The 19,858-nt window shown below is 43.3% G+C and overlaps 2 protein-coding genes across 2 annotated transcripts in view; both read left to right on the top strand.

Annotated features, from left to right (window-relative positions):
* The window catches only part of misp (mitotic spindle positioning), a 29,998-nt gene extending 26,678 nt beyond the window's left edge, over positions 1 to 3,320 (top strand). The window contains exons 16-20 of the mRNA XM_080770145.1: positions 415 to 572; positions 1,007 to 1,061; positions 1,953 to 2,320; positions 2,661 to 2,699; positions 2,880 to 3,320. Coding sequence (XP_080626271.1) covers positions 415 to 572; positions 1,007 to 1,061; positions 1,953 to 2,320; positions 2,661 to 2,699; positions 2,880 to 2,984 — 725 coding nt within the window. The 3' untranslated portion in view covers positions 2,985 to 3,320. The remainder of the gene's footprint in view (positions 1 to 414; positions 573 to 1,006; positions 1,062 to 1,952; positions 2,321 to 2,660; positions 2,700 to 2,879) is intronic.
* Positions 3,321 to 7,890: 4,570 nt separating this feature from the next.
* Positions 7,891 to 19,858, top strand: part of LOC308320256 (uncharacterized protein) — a gene marked incomplete at its 3' end in the record, with an annotated part of 54,592 nt that continues 42,624 nt past the window's right edge. Inside the window, exons 1-3 of the mRNA XM_080770574.1 lie at positions 7,891 to 8,142; positions 9,578 to 9,643; positions 10,121 to 10,588. Of these exons, the coding sequence (XP_080626700.1) occupies positions 7,905 to 8,142; positions 9,578 to 9,643; positions 10,121 to 10,588 (772 nt within the window). The 5' untranslated portion in view covers positions 7,891 to 7,904. The remainder of the gene's footprint in view (positions 8,143 to 9,577; positions 9,644 to 10,120; positions 10,589 to 19,858) is intronic.

Here is a 19,858-nt window from a genome sequence, read left to right as displayed (position 1 = left end):
ACAGGAGAGATAACAGGCAAACGCTGATCAAAATAAACAAATGTTCTACGTTCTCTATTATTGTGTATAGACTTTCTTGGAAATTAAGCAATGCAGATGTTTAACTTTAATTTAACTCTTGAGAGCGTAAAATGAAACCATTTGGTTACCAACTCTGCGATCATTTCTCTGGGGACCACCATGGAACCTGCTCAAGGACGACTACAGGTGTTCCCCGGACCACCTGTAGTTGCTTGTCCTGCTTTGAAATTGAAACATTTTGAGAACCACTGTGCTACACTAAACGGAACATAGCCTCAATCAGTATAATTGGTAACACCTTGGCTTAGCCCAATTTCATTCCGATATGGAGGTTATTTCAGTTAGTTCAAATGTGTGTTATTTCTATAATAGCCCTACTCTGTCTGTCCGCAGATGGACACATGGACCGGGTGGGACCGGGTTCATCATCATCATCCTCTTCATCATCATCATCATCATTATCTCCATCTCAGAGACAGAACTCTACCCAGAATGCATCAGTGGTCCAGGAGCAGACCGTGTTCTCCAGTCCAACCCCTCTGGTGGAGCAGGTACTCTTCTGCTTTTAACCCATTCTGACCTGAGATCAGATTCATACGAGGTTTCCACTGGACACACACTGGTCTGATTAACCCATTCTGACCTGAGATCACATTCTAAAAATGTCAGTCGTTCTTCGATTTTTCCAAAAATAGCAGACCTACAAGCTCGTAGCGCGCCACTCGGTGGCGCGCTATGAGCTTGTAGATCTGCTATTTTTCAATAGCTAAAGCATAACATGATGCTAACACCAAAACGGGTTCCCGGTCAGAATGGGTTAAAACACATTACCCGCCATTTATCTTTGGACCAGACTGCTTTATACTGTATTATGAGACGATCGAATTCTAAGATGAACCATATATTTCCCATAGAGGAGATGAATGAGTGACGTCAGGACTTGGCACTGTATATAAAGGTTCTTCTCTTATCTTGTCTTATCCAGGCAACCAAGATGGCCGTCAGACAGTTCTACCCACCTTCTCCACGTATGAAAACAGGTCAGCCATTTTCACATTGTGATATGACATAATTAGCACGCACGAACGAACGCGCGCACACACACACACACACACACACACACACACACACACACACACACACACACACGACTTTATAGATTTTTATTGATGTATTTTATTGGCAAGCATGGTCCTTTATGACAAGCTGTGTGTAAAAGGAAAGGAGTGAATGAGAGGACCAAAGTTATTCTGTTATAAACGAGTAGTTCGCCCCCCAAAACATATTAAGTCTTTTCTCGCGTTGAAGTCATGGAGATGTTTTTGTTTTGTTTTGTTTTGTTTGTTTTTGTTACATCCCAATAAGCCAATAATCTTTGTTGAGTCTGAGTCATCAAATTATTGGCTTATAGGAACAAAAACCTCTACATTTTTAGAAGAAAAATGAAAAAAAGGGGTTTAATGACTTAACTTAAATAAATGTCAATGTATTTTAAATAGTTACTGTATCGATTTCAAATCATTGAATCATATCGTATCGCCATAGTGAACCAATATCGTACATGTATCGTATTGTCAACCATGTATCGTGATACGTATCGCTGTTAAAATGTACCGTTACACCCCTAATAATTAGTAATTTCTTTGTTTGAACTACTCCTCTGATTAGCTTCTGGGCTCAGTCAAGTCGAAGTGTTATTGAGCAAGACTCTGAACCCCTAATAATTGCTCCCGATGTGCAGGTTGGTGCCTTGTATGGTTTCCGCCGCCCTCGGTGTATGAATGTGTGTGTGAATGGGTGAATGTGAGGCACATCTATGTAAAGCGCCTTGGATAAAGGCGCTATAAATGTAACCATTTACCATTTTTTATTATCTATTTATAAATAGGCAATAACATGAATTATGTTCATTTCTTTCATTGTTTCTTTAGACGGCCTCAACGGTGCATCACCTGTCTCCCCTCGCCCACCTGTCCGTCTGCCCTCCGTCTCCATGGTTACTGCCCAGCCCTGGGGCCTCGCCCGGCCCACCTCCCCTGTGATTGGCCGATCTGTGGCTCCCCCTTTCTCCATCCCCAATTCCGCCCCCCGAGCAGAGCTATGGAGCAGCCCTAGTAGCGGCATCATTGCTACTGATACTACTGATGATAGTAATACTAATACTAGTAGTGTTACTACTACTAATATTACTACTACGAATGCTAGTTTTAGTAGCAGCCAGGCACAGAAGGGGTTAACAGAGACGTTGCTGGAGGATTATGAAGAGAGGAGGGTGAAACAGAGAATGGAAGAAAGCTCTGTGAGTTCATTCATTCACTCACTCACTCACTCACTCACTCACTCACTCACTCACTCACTCACTCATTGTTTCTCTGTCACATTATTAGTCTTTCCATAATCTAGCTTGCTGTTTAGCAGAAATGGGAATTACAAAAATAGGTTTTTAAATATGTAAAATTTTAAATAAATGTCCATGAACGGAAATGATGAACCGATGACAGCTTCCTCTTTTCCGGCTTTTTGGGAGGTGCAGTTCCAGACTCCAGATTGTGGAATGGCTGTCTGGCTATAGCTAGTGGCTACACAAGACTAGCAGTGAAATGACGGCATCAATGTGTGTGCTCTTGTGTTTTGTTCAGTATGCAGGAATCCAGCCTACTGACTCTGTCAACAATGAGGTGAGGTCTGTCTGTCTGTCTGTCTGTCTGTCTGTCTGTCTGTCTGTCTGTCTGTCTGTCTGTCTGTCTGTCTGTCTGTCTGTCTGAATGATGAATAAGTGCAGATGATTATCTTGTTGGTGAGCATGGAGAGAAAAACTAATACTAATTATAATACTAATAACGTTTCTTCTCGTCCAGGTCTTAGAGGCCACTCGTGTCATCAGACATAAGAACCACCGCGCCCTGCAGTGGGAGGCGGGCTCGTATGCCAACCAGGATGCCAACCAGGATGCCAACCAGTAGACTACAGTATGCCAATCAGGATGCCAACCAGTAGACTACATTATGCCAATCAGGAAGCCAACCAGTAGACTACATTATGCCAATCAGGATGCCAACCAGTAGACTACATTATGCCAACCAGTAGACTACATTATGCCAATCAGGATGCCAACCAGTAGACTACATTATGCCAACCAGTATACTACATTATGCCAACCAGGATGCCAATCAGTAGACTACATTATGCCAACCAGGATGCCAATCAGTAGACTACATTATGCCAACCAGTATACTACATTATGCCAACCAGGATGCCAACCAGTAGACTACATTATGCCAACCAGGATGCCAACCAGTAGACCAGGATGCCAACCAGTATACTACATCATGCCAACCAGGATGCCAACCAGTAGACTACATTATGCCAACCAGGATGCCAACCAGTAGACTACATTATGCCAACCAGTAGACTACATTATGCCAACCAGGATGCCAACCAGTAGACTACATTATGCCAACCAGGATGCCAACCAGTAGACTACATTATGCCAACCAGTAGACTACATTATGCCAACCAGTAGACTACATTATGCCAACCAGTAGACTACATTATGCCAACCAGTAGACTACATTATGCCAACCAGGATGCCAACCAGTAGACTACATTATGCCAACCAGTATACTACATTATGCCAACCAGGATGCCAACCAGTAGACTACATTATGCCAACCAGTAGACTACATTATGCCAACCAGGATGCCAACCAGTAGACTACATTATGCCAACCAGTAGACTACATTATGCCAACCAGGATGCCAACCAGTAGACTACATTATGCCAACCAGTAGACTACATTATGCCAACCAGGATGCCAACCAGTAGACTACATTATGCCAACCAGTAGACTACATTATGCCAACCAGGATGCCAACCAGTAGACTACATTATGCAAACCAGTAGACTACATTATGCCAACCAGGATGCCAACCAGTAGACTACATTATGCAAACCAGTAGACTACATTATGCCAACCAGTAGACTACATTATGCCAACCAGGATGCCAACCAGTAGACTACATTATGCCAACCAGTAGACCAGGATGCCAACCAGTAGACTACATTATGCCAACCAGTAGACTACATAATGCCAACCAGTATACTACATTATGCCAACCAGTAGACCAGGATGCCAACCATGGCACTAGAGCTCTTCACTGGTCCAAAATGACGGAACAGAACCCCAATGGAAATGGTCCCGTATTTTATTTTAATTTTTTTAAGACAGACCTGGACTCCAATTGAACCCATTAGATTAATTGTGAGATTTTTAATACAGGCTCAGACTGCTAGGAATTGCCACGCGGCCGGACTGTTGCCTGCCACAATGTTCAAAAGCTTTCCCTCCTACAGTCTGGAGCAACGGAAGCTCTGGAAATGATCTGGGGACGTTTGGTCTTTACAGATTTGTCCTAATATAAATCAAAATGATCAAATTCTAAATAGCTTGCTTGCTTATCCTATTTTATGAGTCACGAGGGAATACCCCTTTTTAAACGTTCCTTCATTTAAAGTTATCATTATTTCAAAAGATTACCAGAAAATAAATATTTATTTTTGAGAAATGCAAAAGAATATATAATAATATATTTTTTAAATCTATCAACAAAAAAAAAATCTAAATAATTCCATAAATGTTCAAAGGAAAATCAAAGAAAACCCATGAATAAACATTTAAGAAATAGTTAAAATAGCAGAGCTAACGCAGCGTGCGTTGTGCTGCGAGCTGGTACATATAGATCGGCCATTTTCACTATAGTTTGGGTCCTGAGGAGACATACATTTTCTCTTTTGGGTCTCGTGCTTAAAAGGTTTGGGAACCACCGGTCTAATCATCGTACAGCACTTCAAATTGTTCTCCTGATCGGCACCGAGTAGATCTCTTCTATAGGATCCACTCACACGGAAAGATAAACCCTGGGATAACAGAACCTGAACCGACACGGACCATATAATTGACCATAATGAAACACTGATCTCCAGGGCTCGGGTATTGTCTGGTATGTTGGGTACAGTATTGGTGGAGAAGACATCTAGTCGGTGTATGCCAACCAATAAGGACTGTGGAACCCATGGAACGTCCCTGCAGTGGGAGGCACACCAATGTGGTTACTGGGTGTTTTAACTTGGGTGGTGAATAGTGGCTGGTCATAGAGGGTGGTTCCCAGCTTTGAATTTGTGTAAACGAATGATTATTTTAGCAGGTTGTTGCTCTGAAAGACAATTCATTTGAAATAAATAACGATAATAAAAAGGTTTGTATAATTCCTCCTTGGCCCTGATTCTATAACCAGCTGTGTTCTCATAACCTTTGTAACAAATGTTAACGCTCCAACTTTAAGTCTGAAGAGTTGACCTCTGCTCTGACCCCTGTAATGACTCACCAACTACTACACTCATAATTGATGTGCAAATGAATAAAGATATGCAAGTTTAAATCCAGATGAGCTGTTTGGTTTTGCTAACTGAGGCAGAGTTAGTGTTTGCTAAACTAGATGCATTTCTAAGAGACGGCGTGTATTTTTACTTAGAAAGCTGCAGACTGGGTATCTGGGTGCATGGCACCGTCTCTGTGAAGACTGGGGTTTGATTCTGCCACCGTTCCACTTGCTAGGAACACAGTAGACGGTGTTGGCTGGTGGGAAGCCGGCTATGGAGGGTGATCTCTGTCACTGCACTAGTAGTGGGGGTGCATACGTTTTTTAGACATACTAACACTCCCTATGGAGGGTGATCTCTGTCACTGCACTAGTAGTGGGGGTGCATACGTTTATTAGACATACTAACAGTCCGACAGGTATTAGTACCATTAGAACCACATCCATCAGTGTTTGAATGCCACCGCTCATCTAAACACTGACGATGACCAGGTGCAGCCCTTCAAAGCCTCAGGAAAATATACACGCACAACTCTAGCACAACGTATATATTACATGGGTATATAGGGCCTATGCCGTGTTAATTTTGACAGCACATTTTGATTTCGTTTTTTAGGCATATATTTGCTATATCTTGCGCCACTCCTTGCCATTTTTTATTCTTACGATTTTAAAACATTTTAAAATAGTTCAAGTAGCTGATCTACAAGCTCACAACGTGTCGATGTAGATTGGCTAGTTTTAAAATAGTCAAAAATGACAAATACGCGTCGTTTGGGGATAAGGGGTAATTAAGGGGTGGCACAAGATAGATATTTTGAATAAATAAAGCGAAATGTGAAATGTATGGGTTGAACAAATTGTTGCCACTTTGTTTGTTGTTGCCCAACTAGGTTATAACGTATGGGTGATTAAATATACATTTACATGGCATAACCATGAAAATAAATATGAAAATGTTCATGTGTGCAGGTGTACACAAAGCAATACAGTGGAAGGAATGGAAGGGAATGGTTAGAGGAGGCATAGAGTAGAGTACATCATTTGGAGCATTTGCTCTCAGGAAGACAGCGACTGTCTGAAGAAGAGACTTCACCAAACCACCTGATTCAGACTTCAGAGATCTGAGACACTTTGCTGGTGTCTGAGACGTGAGTTCACTTTAACCTTGTTTTCATTGTTCATTAGAATACTTGTTTTCAGAAGAATGTCATTTAACTGTAGGCTACTCAAATCCAGCCATTAACTCGTAGGCCTACTCCTCTGAACCAGTTGCAGTGTTTCTCACAGTCTAAGATGAATATCACTCTGGGAAATGGGACCAACTTCTCCATCCCCTTCATATCCTCAGAAAACGTTACCTACATTTATGTGCAACTAGTACAAATTGCTCTGGACTCTGTCAACATCATCCTGGGTCTACAGCTACGTTCTGTGGCTGATCCTGAGTGGGCATGCATGGGACGATAGACTCAGAGTTCTTTTATCTCAACCTTACTGTATCTATGATCATCTGTTCCCTGACCTCTGTCTTTTACATTGCATGGTTCTTAACTTCTTCACATACAATATTTTTCTCGTCACAGTCTGTACTTTTTTATTATTATTTTTTTTCTGGTACCCTCTCCCCGCGTTACATAGCAGTAATTCACCCCGTGGTATTTCTCAGGTAGCCTACAAATCTCTAAGGTATACAGGTTGGCCTGTTGCTGTGTTGTCTGGCTGATGGTGCTTGCCGTCAGCTCGATTTATTTTTGGTCAAAAAGGGTGTTGTGTTACATTACATCTCTCTCGGCTTTGATTAGGTTTGGACGGTGCGGATGGGAACGACATGAAGAGAAGGGCTTTCAAAATCATTCTGGCCAGCTTGATATTAATGTTAGTGACTACAATGAGCTATTCTACTCTTTCTATACTACTGTATTATTCTGTCCCATTTGATACAGTCATTGCACGCATAATAACCATGATGACATGGTTATAACTTATTTCATCCTTTGCTCTACATCCACAAAGCTGGGAAACTGCATTGTTTCAAGAGGTTCTCTCACCAGACCTGTGTATATTGTATATATTCTATCTAATCTAAATCTTCCATGTCCCAGAGAAACATTTTCATTCAGCTATGTGTTATGTTGCTGTTTATTGAATTAGCCCACTCATCATGGTACGGAAAACTGTATTTTGAAAATTACAAAGAAACCTTATTGTTCATAATTATGAACAATCTTTTAAAAACGGTTTCTTACTCCTCAAGTTGAGATAGACACTCTTGGCTTTTACTACTTTATTTGAAACACTTGTTAGTGAATATTTAATCATCAGATCAAATATTACACACCTCCACCAGGGGGCGAAAGGCATTAAGGCCACAGCTCCTGTGTTGCGCATGTTGACACACGTTGACCAGTTTTTCCATCAGTTCTTCCTGTTGACGTGACGTTTCTCATAAACGAAGACGGTCTCACAACAAAGGAGGTCAAATGTCTCATAAAAGTAGTGAACATGTCTGTTAACGAAGTTAAAATGTATCTTAAAGGTGGAAAAACGCGTCAAATGGAGTCTGTACGGCTGGAGATAAATGGACACATGACGTCGGTGGGAGAGGAGATATTGTGTGTTTTGGAGAAATGCAGTGATGTTTCTCGGGTCAGAGTGTTTGTGTTGGAGCACATCGGTGCTGCCGCACAGTTCATGTGCAGCCTGTTCCAGAGAGAGATGGAGACACTATACACTGCTGCAGGTGGTGTGTGTGTGTGTGTGTGTGTGTGTGTGTGTGTGTGTGTGTGTGTGTGTGTGTTATTGAAAATAATAATGTATTTCGCCACAGACGGACCACCATCAGAAAATATGTTGTTAAACGGAACGTCCCTATTCAAGATGTTAGATTTTGTCAAATTGTCTTTTTGAAAATAGCAGTAACAACTCACAACGTGTCACATTGTGGATCCCTATGTTCAGCCAAAGTATATCTAGGTTTAAAGTGGTTAAACTGATTAGGGATGCACCGATATGGAAATTATTGGCAGATGCCGGGCCCGATACTGATTTTAAAAATAATAATTTAGGCGATAGCCGATACTGATATTTAGTTTTTCTTTTGTTTTTATTTCCCCCTATTGTATTGTGCCAGGGAAACAAATGACTTCAATACAATACATATTCAGAATCTACAGCTTGGAGCTGCAGATAAGATCCAACATAGCCAACGCAAATTGTATGCTTATCAACAAACGATAAAGATTGGCTACTTCCATCGGTTTTATTATACAGATATCGGCCGATACCGATGGTAAATGGTGCATTTATATATAGCGCCTTTATCCAAGGTGCTTTACATAGATTGTGCATTACATTCACCCATTCATACATCGATTGCGGCGGAAGCCCATGCGGTCTAGGCTATGTTGGTAAGACCAACAGGGCACTAAAAACACCTAAGATCCAAAAAGCCCTGTTAGTCGTCGTGCGATGTTAGTCTGGTTTATTAACCAGGCTACACCCACGACCCACCACATCAAAACATTGTGGTACTGCAGCTAAAACTGCTTTAGAAGCCAGACAGAGATGACATGGACTGGTTATATCAGATTGGTGGTGATTTAGGCTCAAACCAATAGAACATATGATTTTAAATATTTAAAACCATTTTCAAATTAATGTTGTAGTTCCTTTAAAGAAAAAAACCTCTCTCACACACTTATGCCAGTCAGTGTGCCAGTGATCAACTTCCCCTGTGCCAATGTTGTCACCCATGCTATTTTGTTTACCCTTGATCTATCTACAACTGTGGTTTTCAACCCTTTTCATATCTAGGTCCATTATTTATTCTGCAATTGAGCCACAGACCACCATTTGATGACATTTAGCCTCTCAGACCAAAACGTAGAATATTATTGTTATCGTTGGATAAGATGTTGTCCACAATTGATTTTGGTACCTTGAGATAACAGGCAAACATTAGTCAAAATAACAATTCTTCTACATACACTTTAATTGTGTAGACTTCCTATATAATAAGTACCGGTAATGCTGATATTTAACAATAATATAACTCTTGAGAGTGGAAAATGGAACCAAATCGACCCGTAAGGGTCCATTTGGTTTATTTATTTTTTGCTGGGAACAATAACTTTACATTGCAAGTTTTCTCTTTTGTTTTTGTTTGGTGAACGTAGGTGGAGGAATTGGCAAAAAAAAGAAGAAAGAAATAAAGAAAAGGTCTAAAGGAAAGAAGAAGACAGGTGAGAAAAAAACCCATTACTATCTGTATTATACATGTACCTATGTGAATATTGTTAAGAAAATAAAAAATATATATTGTTTCACCTGAAGATGGAGTGCCTGGGTGAAGCATTTAGTAATTATCAGGATAGTCTCCAAACTGGCACCATTGTCAAATTATAAATTATATAATAAAAAATGACAATATCGATCAATATGGAAAACAATCATAATATTTTTGCCATTTCGCCTAGCCTTACTTAATAGGACTGGGAGAACATTGATTGAAATTAATTCAATCACCCCAAATTCGATTAGATATTTCCTGTGGGAGTGGGATGGGACAGGAGTGAAAATCCACTCCCTTGTCATCCTCATTGGACCATTTTGTTCGAGCTGCTGTGTTTTAAATGACTCTACCGAAACGTCTATGGCAACCGAGTGGAAGAAAGATACAGAAAATATATATATTTTTTTTCCTCAATTAATTTCACTAGACTTCCAGGTCTCCACAGAGGAGGTTCATGCTGAACAGCAGGAGAGAAGCTCCAGTCTGGTCCAGGAGGAACCACAACCTCCACAGATTAACGAGAGACCAGAAGAGGTTGATGGTTCAACATTGACATTGCTTGCAGTAAATACTAGTGTACATGTTGATGAGAACAGGGAGACAGAGCCTGTAGCCGGTACCTCAACTGAACACATGAAATCACAAGCTGATGTAGAGGACTACTGTGGAACTAGTGATGACCAGCTACTCTCTTCACACTGTTCTGAATCTGACACTGAAGAGAAAGGTGAAGGTGATGATGAAAACAGAGAGATGGAGCCTCTGCCCAGCACCTCAGCTGAACATATGAAAACACAAGCTGATGTAGAGGACTGTGGATCAGACCAGGTCCTCTCTTCAGACTCTTCTGAATCTGATGCTGAGCTCAGTGATGACTGGGCGGACACCAGGGAAGGTCAGTCGGCTTTAAACACGCTGCAATCGGGCAGTTCTGAATTTGAAGACAGTGATGATTTAAATTCACTGAAATCACACAAGACACAAAATGTGGAAGGAGACGTCGAGCTGTCTCAAGGCCTGAAAACTACCTCCAAGACGAGTCACGCAGAGAAGAAAGACTTTCTTTGTTCATATTGTGGCAAAAGGTTTACACGAAAGTATGACGTGAAGATACACATGATGATTCATACAGGAGAAAAAGCCTGTAAATGTACAGTGTGTGGCAAACGCTTTATACGAATGTATCATCTAAAAAGACACGCAATGATTCATACAGGGGAAAAGCCCCCTGATTCTAAAATGTTTGGCAAAGGCTTTAGTAGAACTGGTACTAGAAAAACACACGTGAAGAACCATACAGAGGGAAAACCCTTTACTTGTACAGTGTGTGGCAAAGTCTGTAGTTTAAAGGTTCAACTAAAAAGACACATGATAATTCATACAGGAGAAAAACCTTGTACAGAAAATCCCTGTCAAGACCTGAAAACTAACTCCATGAAGAGTCACACAGGGAAGAATAGCTTTCTTTGTTCATCTTGTGGCAAAAGGTTTACTCGAAAGGGTGATCTGGAGAGACACACAATGATTCATACAGGGGAAAAACCCTTTACCTGCAAAGTGTGTGGCAAAGGATTTATTCGAAAATATCATCTAAAAAGACATGCAGCGATTAATTCAAGAGAAAATCCCTTTACTTGTAAAATGTTTGGCAAAGGCTTAAGTCAAACTGGCACTATAAAAATACACATGCAACCTACAAGGGAAAAACCCTTTACTTGTGAAGTGTGTGGGAAAGGCTTTAGTGGAACGTGTGCTATAACAAGACACATGATGATTCATTCAGGTGAAAAGACTTTTACCTGTAGAGTTTGCGGAAAAACCTCTGGTCGAAAGGGCGATTTAGAAAGACACATGATGACTCATACAGGAGACAAACCCTTTACCTGTGAAGTGTGTGGCAAACGCTTTAGTGGAAGTAGTAATATAACAAAACACATGATGATTCATACAGGTGAAAAGCCTTTTACCTGTAGAGTTTGCGGAATAACCTCTAGTCGAAAGGGCGATATAAAAATACACATGATGACTCACACAGGTGAAAAGCCTTTTACTTGTAGAGTTTGTGGCAAAAACTTTAGTCGATCGTACAGTGTAAAAACACACATGATGTCTCATACAGGTGAAAAGTCCTGTAATTGTAGAATTTGTGGAAAGGACTTTCGTGGAAAGGACCATCTAATAAGACATATGAGGACTCATACAGGGGAAAAACCCTTTACATGTACAGTTTGTGGCAAAGGTTGTAGTCAAAAGGGTGATCTAAAAAGACACATGAGAACTCATGCAGTAGGAAAAATCAATTAGTTTCACTTTGTGGAAAATGTGTTGCTCTAGATGCACATCTGAATATATACTGCAAGGATTTATATTCGTTAGAAGTTAATTCCAAAAAAGCCATTTGAGTTGACACATTCCAAATGTACAGTATGATCATTCATCCTAATCCACGATGACAATGCCAGTTCATAGATACTAAAGCAGAAAAATCACTCATAGAAACATGTTAATTAACATGTTAAATCAATGGATTTGAATCCATACATTCAACTTGATGTTTTGACTCTGACTTCATATGAATTTCACCCACTTTGTCAATAAAGCTGAATCAGAATATGATGATGAAATATCAAATGATTGTGTTTTTATATTATTATCTGTAACTCATAGGTTACTGCTAGAGTAATATGAGGATATCCATAGTCAAGATTTAAAATGGCATAATACAGTACATCTTGGCAGTCTGAGCATATGATATATTTCCTTCATATACTATTATACAAATGTTAATCTTAAAATTGGTATCAATTTGAATTCATTCACTTTGACTTAATGTACACCAAAAGACACAGGTAAACTAAACTGAATATACAATCTGTGTATATACTTATATAAAGCACAGACATGCTCAATTTCTTGTGTTTGGAGATCCCTGATGTCACAATTAAACCTATCATGGAGATCCCTGATTTCATCACTGTTGGCCAGCAACTCTACATCCGACCTCAAACCCTTAGATCTCCATGTATGGATATATGTCAGAACCTGTTCTGACATTACATATGTTGATCCTTCCTCATCCATCCTTCCTCTTCGATGTCTCTCTTTTGATTGATACCGTACCTGTCCATTCAATCTCTAGACGGGCCTGCCCCAAAGTTAGTAGTGCAGTCGAGTCGTGCCCAGCAGCCGGCAAAAACTATAGGTTACGAAGGTAACCCCGGTTAATTAATTAGACAAACAAGGAAACTCGCTTTAGGAGATTTTGACATCGTCATACTCACAGAAGCATTACATTATACACTCACAGGCCAATGACTGATTGGGTTTGGGACCAACGGGAGCCTTGACCAGCCCCTCCAGCTTGGTGGTATAAAGGCAGGCTCCACCCATTGTCCTCACTTAGACCAGTGAAACCTTCTCATGAGGCATTGCTCACAAGAAAGGCGTTTTGGCGAGTTTCCTTGCTTGTCTAATAAATTAACCGGGGTTCAATTCAATTCAATTCAATTTTATTATAGTGTCAAATCACAACAAGTTGTCTCAAGACACTTTACAACCAACAAAGATCCACCCAGAGCAAGCAACATTGCGACAATGGTAACGAAAAACTCCCCTTTAGGAAGGAACGTCAGGCAGAACCCGACTCTAGGGTGGGCGGCCATCTGCCTCGACCGTGTCGGGGGGGGGGGGGGGGGGGATAGAGGGAGAGAGAAAGAGATAGACAGAGAGAAAAGACAGAGAATAGGCAGGTGGGCTCCGTGGAGGGGTCTGGTCCACATCTGGTCCAGGTCGAGCTCTGTGAGGCCGGGTCCAGGTCACACTTCTGGTGGGCTCCATGAAGAGCAGTCAGTTGGGGGTTAATATTAGAGGTCCACAGAACTGCGACGGGGAGGACGAAAAGAGACTCCGGGGAGAGATTCCCCGGATGCTGGATTAGTGGCAGGCCTTACTGGAGCCTATATAGTGTATATTACAAGTACTGCTGGGAGACAAACCCACACAACAATGTACGACCATGGTATCCAGCTAGACCCGGAGACAAGTCTGGCCATAGGCTTTGTCGTAGAGAAAGGTTTTCAACCTAGTCTTGAATGTGCAGAGCGTGTCAGCCCCACGGACCGAAGCCGGGAGAAGGTTCCACAGCTGCGGTGCCTGGGACCTAAACGCCCTGCCTCCTATTGTAACTTTTGATATTTTTGGAACAGTAAGCATGTTTGCATATTGCAAACGCACTGCTGTTCTATTTGGTTTGTAGGGATCAATGAGATCCTTGAGATATTGTGGTGCCTGACCATTGAGAGCTTTGTAAGTGAGAAGAAGAACTTTGAACTCTATTCTATATTTGACCGGGAGCCAGTGTAGGGAGGCCAGTTGTTGTGGCTGATAATAATTTACTGATAAATTACTCATGCCGGCAGGCTAAGCCTGGGAGCTAAAAACAAACTGTAATGACGCGCGACAAAACAATGATAAAATGATTCATATCCAAACAAGCTCAAAGTTTAAAACGTTTATATAGCTCAGTGCACAAAATATTACAATACAATAAATAAATATATATATATGCAATAAATATGTGCAAAGAATCTAATAAATAACAGTCAAACAGTGAGCAAACAACGTGAATGAATCAAACTATACCAAAGTGCATTGTGCGGTCAACAAAGTGTATCCTCCCAGCTTACCCTGCCTCCAAGTTCAAACAGCCTTAGGAGTGAGCTGGTTCAGACACCCAATATTTGTTGACTACCAAGGGCCACCCACAGAGACGCTCTCACCAATAGCGGAACGTCAATGCGGTGCCCACACCCATCACCAACCAAGTGACAACCACTATAGCTAAGCACTCTTTGGCTCCTACATTCCGGCCCCTAATTAAGCCTTGCATTAATTAACTATTATCGATTATGTAGGAGCCCTTAATTAGCCTTAGCAAAGTTACAATAATTCACAAATATAAAGTCAATGCAAATTAATTCGGAATAATGCGTCAATTTTCTCCATCGATAGGATCTCCATTCCTCCATAAACTCTCCATCTGCAAAAAATAGAGATAAAGGGAGGATTCGGAACATGAGAGACTTCATGTCTCCTCTGCTTCTTGAAGAAGACACACTTTAGTAATGGGCCTGTCCAGGCAGCTGGTCTTCGTCTTCACGCGAACCTGTCGCACCAGACCCTTCTTATCTGGAGTTGCCTGCACAACTTTTCCTGTCAACCATGTGTTGCGAGGTGCAGATTCATCCACCACGATGACCAGATCTCCAGGAACAAAGTTCCGCTGGATGCTCTGCCACTTCTGGCGCTCTTGAAGCTGTGGGAGGTACTCCTTCACCCATCGCTTCCAAAACAGGTCAGACATGTATTGTACCTGTCTCCAACGGCGCCGCACATAGAGATCTTGCTTGACGAATACCCCTGGTGGTAGTGAGGGCTTAGACCTAAGAAGCAGAAGATGGTTGGGCGTCAATGCTTCCAAGTCATTAGGATCAGTGGAAGCTTTAGTTATTGGTCGGCTGTTCACAATAGCCTCAGCTTCACAAAGGACCGTATGGAGGCCTTCGTCATCAAGATTCTGGGTCTGCAAGATGGAATTCAGCACCTTCCGTACGGATCTTATCAAGCGCTCCCACACTCCGCCATGATGGGACCCATAGGGGGGATTGAAAACCCACTTGATTCCCTTCTGCAGGAGCACGTCACTGATCTGAGCCTGGTTCCACCTTCCAATTGACTCCCTCAACTCACGTTCACCTCCGACAAAGTTTGTGCCGTTGTCTGAACGCAACTCCAACGCCTGACCACGCCTTGCCACGAAGCGTCTAAGAGCGTTGATAAAGGAGTCAGTGTCAAGAGACGCTGCTACCTCAAGATGCACAGCTCTTACAGCCAGACAAGTGAAGATGACCCCGTACCTTTTTACTGTACATCTTCCTCGCCTAACTTCGAAAGGCCCAAAGTAATCCACTCCAGATCGAGTGAATGGCGGCTCGTCAGGTGAAACCCTGTCAAGAGGGAGATCTGCCATACGTTGACGTCCTGGTCTACGACAGACGACACACTTGGACAGAGTCTTCCTTATGGCAATGCTGGCTCCAGGGATCCAATATCTCTGGCGCAGATTCGACAGCATATGGTTACGTCCCCCATGCCCTGTCACTTGATGAATGTGACGTAGTAGAAGGTCGGAAACGTGAAGGTCCTTGGTCAAGATAGCAGGATGTCTTGCCTCCTCTGGCATAGCTGCTCTACCAAGCCTACCCCCTACTCTCAGAATGCCACCTCCCAGAATGGGGTCAAGCCTGTAGAGATGACTGGTCTTCTTCACACCTTCCCCTTTCTGCAAGCTACTTATCTCCTCTGAGAACCTTTTCCCTTGACAAAAGCAGACAATTGCAGTTTCTGCTTTGTCAAGCTCTTCAACTGAAAGAGGACCCTTAGCAGCTTGAGCTCTGATGGTCTGCATCTCCTCGTGCACCTTCTCATCCTCCAGACCAGACTGGACAAGAAGCCTCCTCTTCTGAGCCAAATCCGACAACAGTCTCCTAAACCTGAGAAACCAACCAACCATCTTTCTCAGGCGGAACCAAGACGAGAAGTGGATAATGAACTGCGTGACCAAGTCTGCCTGCTCATCGGCTTGGATCGCATTCACAGAGGCCACCGTCTTAACTTCAGGATCCTCTAGAGAAACCTTTCCGGCAAGATCAGGCTGTGCCGGCCACTCTGTTTCAGGTTCAATAAGGAACTTGGGTCCTGACACCCAAACATCAGACTTCAGGAAGGATTCCACTCTGGTCCCTCTGGAAGCCAAGTCCGCTGGATTACTCAACGTGTCGATGTATCTCCACTGAGAAGGACTGGACATTGAAAGTATCTCAGAGACACGATTTGCCACAAATGTCTTGAACCTTGATGTTTCATTCCTGATGTATTTCAGTACGGAGGTACTATCCGTCCAGAACACTGACTCCAGTAGTGGCATTCGCAACTCCCTTTTCCAGAGCTTATCCATCCTGCTTGCCACCACTGCCGCTGTTAACTCCATGCGAGGGATGGTGATGGATTTCAATGGGGCAACTCGTGCCTTACCCATTACAAATGCACAGTGGGCTTTCTTGTGGATGTTATTCAGCAACAGGTATGTGACCGTGCCATACCCATCCTCGCTAGCATCCGCAAAGTGATGCAACTGAGCGGAAGTGACTTCTCCAAACTTAGGAGGTTTCAAGCACCTGCACATGCGAAACTCTTCGATGAGATGAAGCTCCTCCAGCCAGACTGTCCACTCCCGGACAGTGCTTACTGGCAAAACATCATCCCAGCCCAGCTGATCCCTGCACAGGCGTTGAAGTAGCTTCTTGGCGCTCAGCACCACAGGTGCAAGAAACCCCAACGGATCGTATATGGAGCTAACGGTGGACAAGATCCCTCTCCTCGTCAGAGGTTTGTCCTTGAGTGTGATCTTGAACCTGAAAGCATCCGACTGGACACACCAGTGTACGCCCAGAGCCCTTTCCACAGGCAAATTGTCATTGTCCAAGTCAAGATCCTTGACATCCACCGCTCTTTCCTGTGGAGGTATGGCAGCAAGCACAGCGCGTCTGTTGCTAATCCACTTTGTTAGCTGGAAGCCTCCTTTAGCACACAGAGCACGAAGTTGGTGATATAGTGACACTGCCTCCTCTTCGGTGCCAATAGACACAAGACAGTCGTCCACATAGAAATGATGCAGAACTGTGTCCGCAACCTCTGAACCGAACTGGTCCCGGTTATCCTCTGCACATTTCCTTAATGCAAAGTTTGCACAGCTTGGAGAAGATGTTGCTCCAAACAGGTGTGCCAACATCCTATGCTCCACCAACTCCTGGCTGTGGTCACCATTTGGCCACCAAAGGAACCTCAATAGGTCAGAGTCTGACCGTGGTACTTTGACCTGATGGAACATGGCTGCGATATCAGCCATAAGAACAACTGGCTCTTTTCGGAACCTGCTCATGACACCAACCAGTGAGCTTGTCAGATCCGGGCCTTGAAGAAGTTGCGCATTCAAAGAGGTTCCTCGGAACGTAGCTGCGCAGTCAAATACGACCCTCAACTTTTTATTTTGTGGGTGGTATACACCATGGTGTGGTATGTACCACACCTTGCCATCAGAACGACCCAGATCCTCAGTTGGCACCTGCTCAGCATAACCACTGGCGATGATCTCGTTCATAAAGTTGGTGTAGTCCGTATGGAACGAACAGTCCCTGTCAAATCTCCTTTTGAGAGCCAGGGTACGCTGCTCAGCAACCTTCCTGTTGTTCGGCATTCTGACATTATCTTGTCTCAAGGGTAGGCCAATGTGGTAATGACCATCAACTAACTGTACAGAGCCATTGACAGACTCCATGAAGTTCAAGTCTTCCCTAGACATTCCAAGCTGTTCCTCCTGAACACATTCAGGGAAGTCTGCCTTCATCTGCTGCTCCCACAGCTGGTCTAGTCTTGCGACTGCAATCCGATTGACGGTTACGTTATGGCTCGTGCAAGTGGTATCAGTAGGGCAGTCGCCCCTAAGAGGACCATTCACGGTCCAACCCAACATGGTTCGAATGGCGTAAGGACCGCCATTCTCACTTCTGACCACCTCCCATGGCTCTAGAGCCTTGGGGACGTTGGTGCCAATAAGAAGATCCACTCCCGAGTCGATTGCTGTGATGTTGATGTGCTTGAGGTGCGGCCAGTTCCGCAGATCTTCCTGCCTAGGAATGTTACCTTGGTGGACAGGCATGAACTTCTGCGTGAATATTTCAGGCAGCTCACAGAAACAGTCTGTGTCCAGCCCAGCTACCTCCAAGTCCATCACAATGTGACTGCCCACCACCTTCTCCTGACCCATTGTCCGTAGGAGGATATCTGACCTTCGTCCTGAGAGGTTCAGCCGTTTCATTAGCCCTTCTGTACAGAAAGTAGCCGAGCTTCCAGGATCAAGGAAAGCATAAGTGACCACTGTTTTATGACCCTTCCTAGACTTCACTCGAACCGGAAGTATAGCAAGTGTGCACTCACCATCTCCGGCCCCAGTAAGACCGCTGGACTGAACTGAGATCAGAGCGCTTTCATCTGCTGTTCTCTTTTCACCTTTGGCCTGCATAGGGCCTTCCCAATCTTTGGAATAGATATGCAGCATGCTGGGATGTTTCATACCGCACACCTTGCACACCAGGCGTTTACGACACTGTTTGCTTTGGTGCCCAGTGCACATACAGCCAAAACACACCCCTTTCTCTTTCAAGAAGTCCATCTTATCGATGTGTGTCTTCCTTTCCAATAAAGAACACAGGTCCAAGGTGTGACCTGCTCCACAAAGCAAGCAAACTCCAGGTGAGCTCCTCTCTCTATTCCATCCAGTGTCCTTGTCCCCTTCGACTGTAGCGACAGTGGTCGCAAAGCTACTTCCCCTGGGTTTAGAAGAGGACTGGGGTTTGGTAGTTCTCGATACTGCCAGGGAAGAATCCTGTAAGTCTCCAAACAGGGGGTCGCTTGCAATCTTCACCTGCCATTCAATGAATTCAACGATGTCGCGAAAGGTGGCTCTGCGCTGGTTCGTCTCCTGCAAATTGCAAGCGACATCTCTCCACTTATCCCTTAGCTTATAGGGTAACTTCCTAATAACAGTCTGCATATTAGCAGGAACATCCAGCTCATAGGTGGATTCAAACTCTCCCAGAGCATTGAAGCAGGACCGCAGCAAGAAGCTGTAAGATTGAAGCATGTTCACGTCCTCAGACTTTAGCGCTGGCCACAAGAAGACCTTGTCCATGTATGCCGAGGTAATCTTCAATGAGTTGCCAAAGTGTTCTTGTAATAAGGATTTGGCCTTGGCATAGCCATTTTCGGAAGACATATGATGACAGCTCCGAACCATGTCTCTGGGCTTCCCTTTGGTATACTGCTCGAGAAAGTACAAACAATCCTTGGCGCTGCGAGTCTTCTCCTCAATGCAATGCTCAAAGGCTCTCATAAATGTTTGGTATTCCAAAGGATCACCGTCAAAGGCTTGAATGTCACGGCGCGGGAGAAAGAACAATGACTGCTGTTCAGCCAGCAAAGAGGTTATCTCGTTTTGTTTCTCCAAAACAGAGATCAGCTGACCATGATTGGCGCTGCCTTGCGATAA

The sequence above is a fragment of the Protomyctophum bolini genome (genome assembly GCF_963924005.1).
Source record: "Protomyctophum bolini genome assembly, chromosome: 8".
Lineage (NCBI taxonomy): Eukaryota > Metazoa > Chordata > Actinopteri > Myctophiformes > Myctophidae > Protomyctophum > Protomyctophum bolini.
This window is presented reverse-complemented; position numbering and strand designations above follow the sequence as displayed.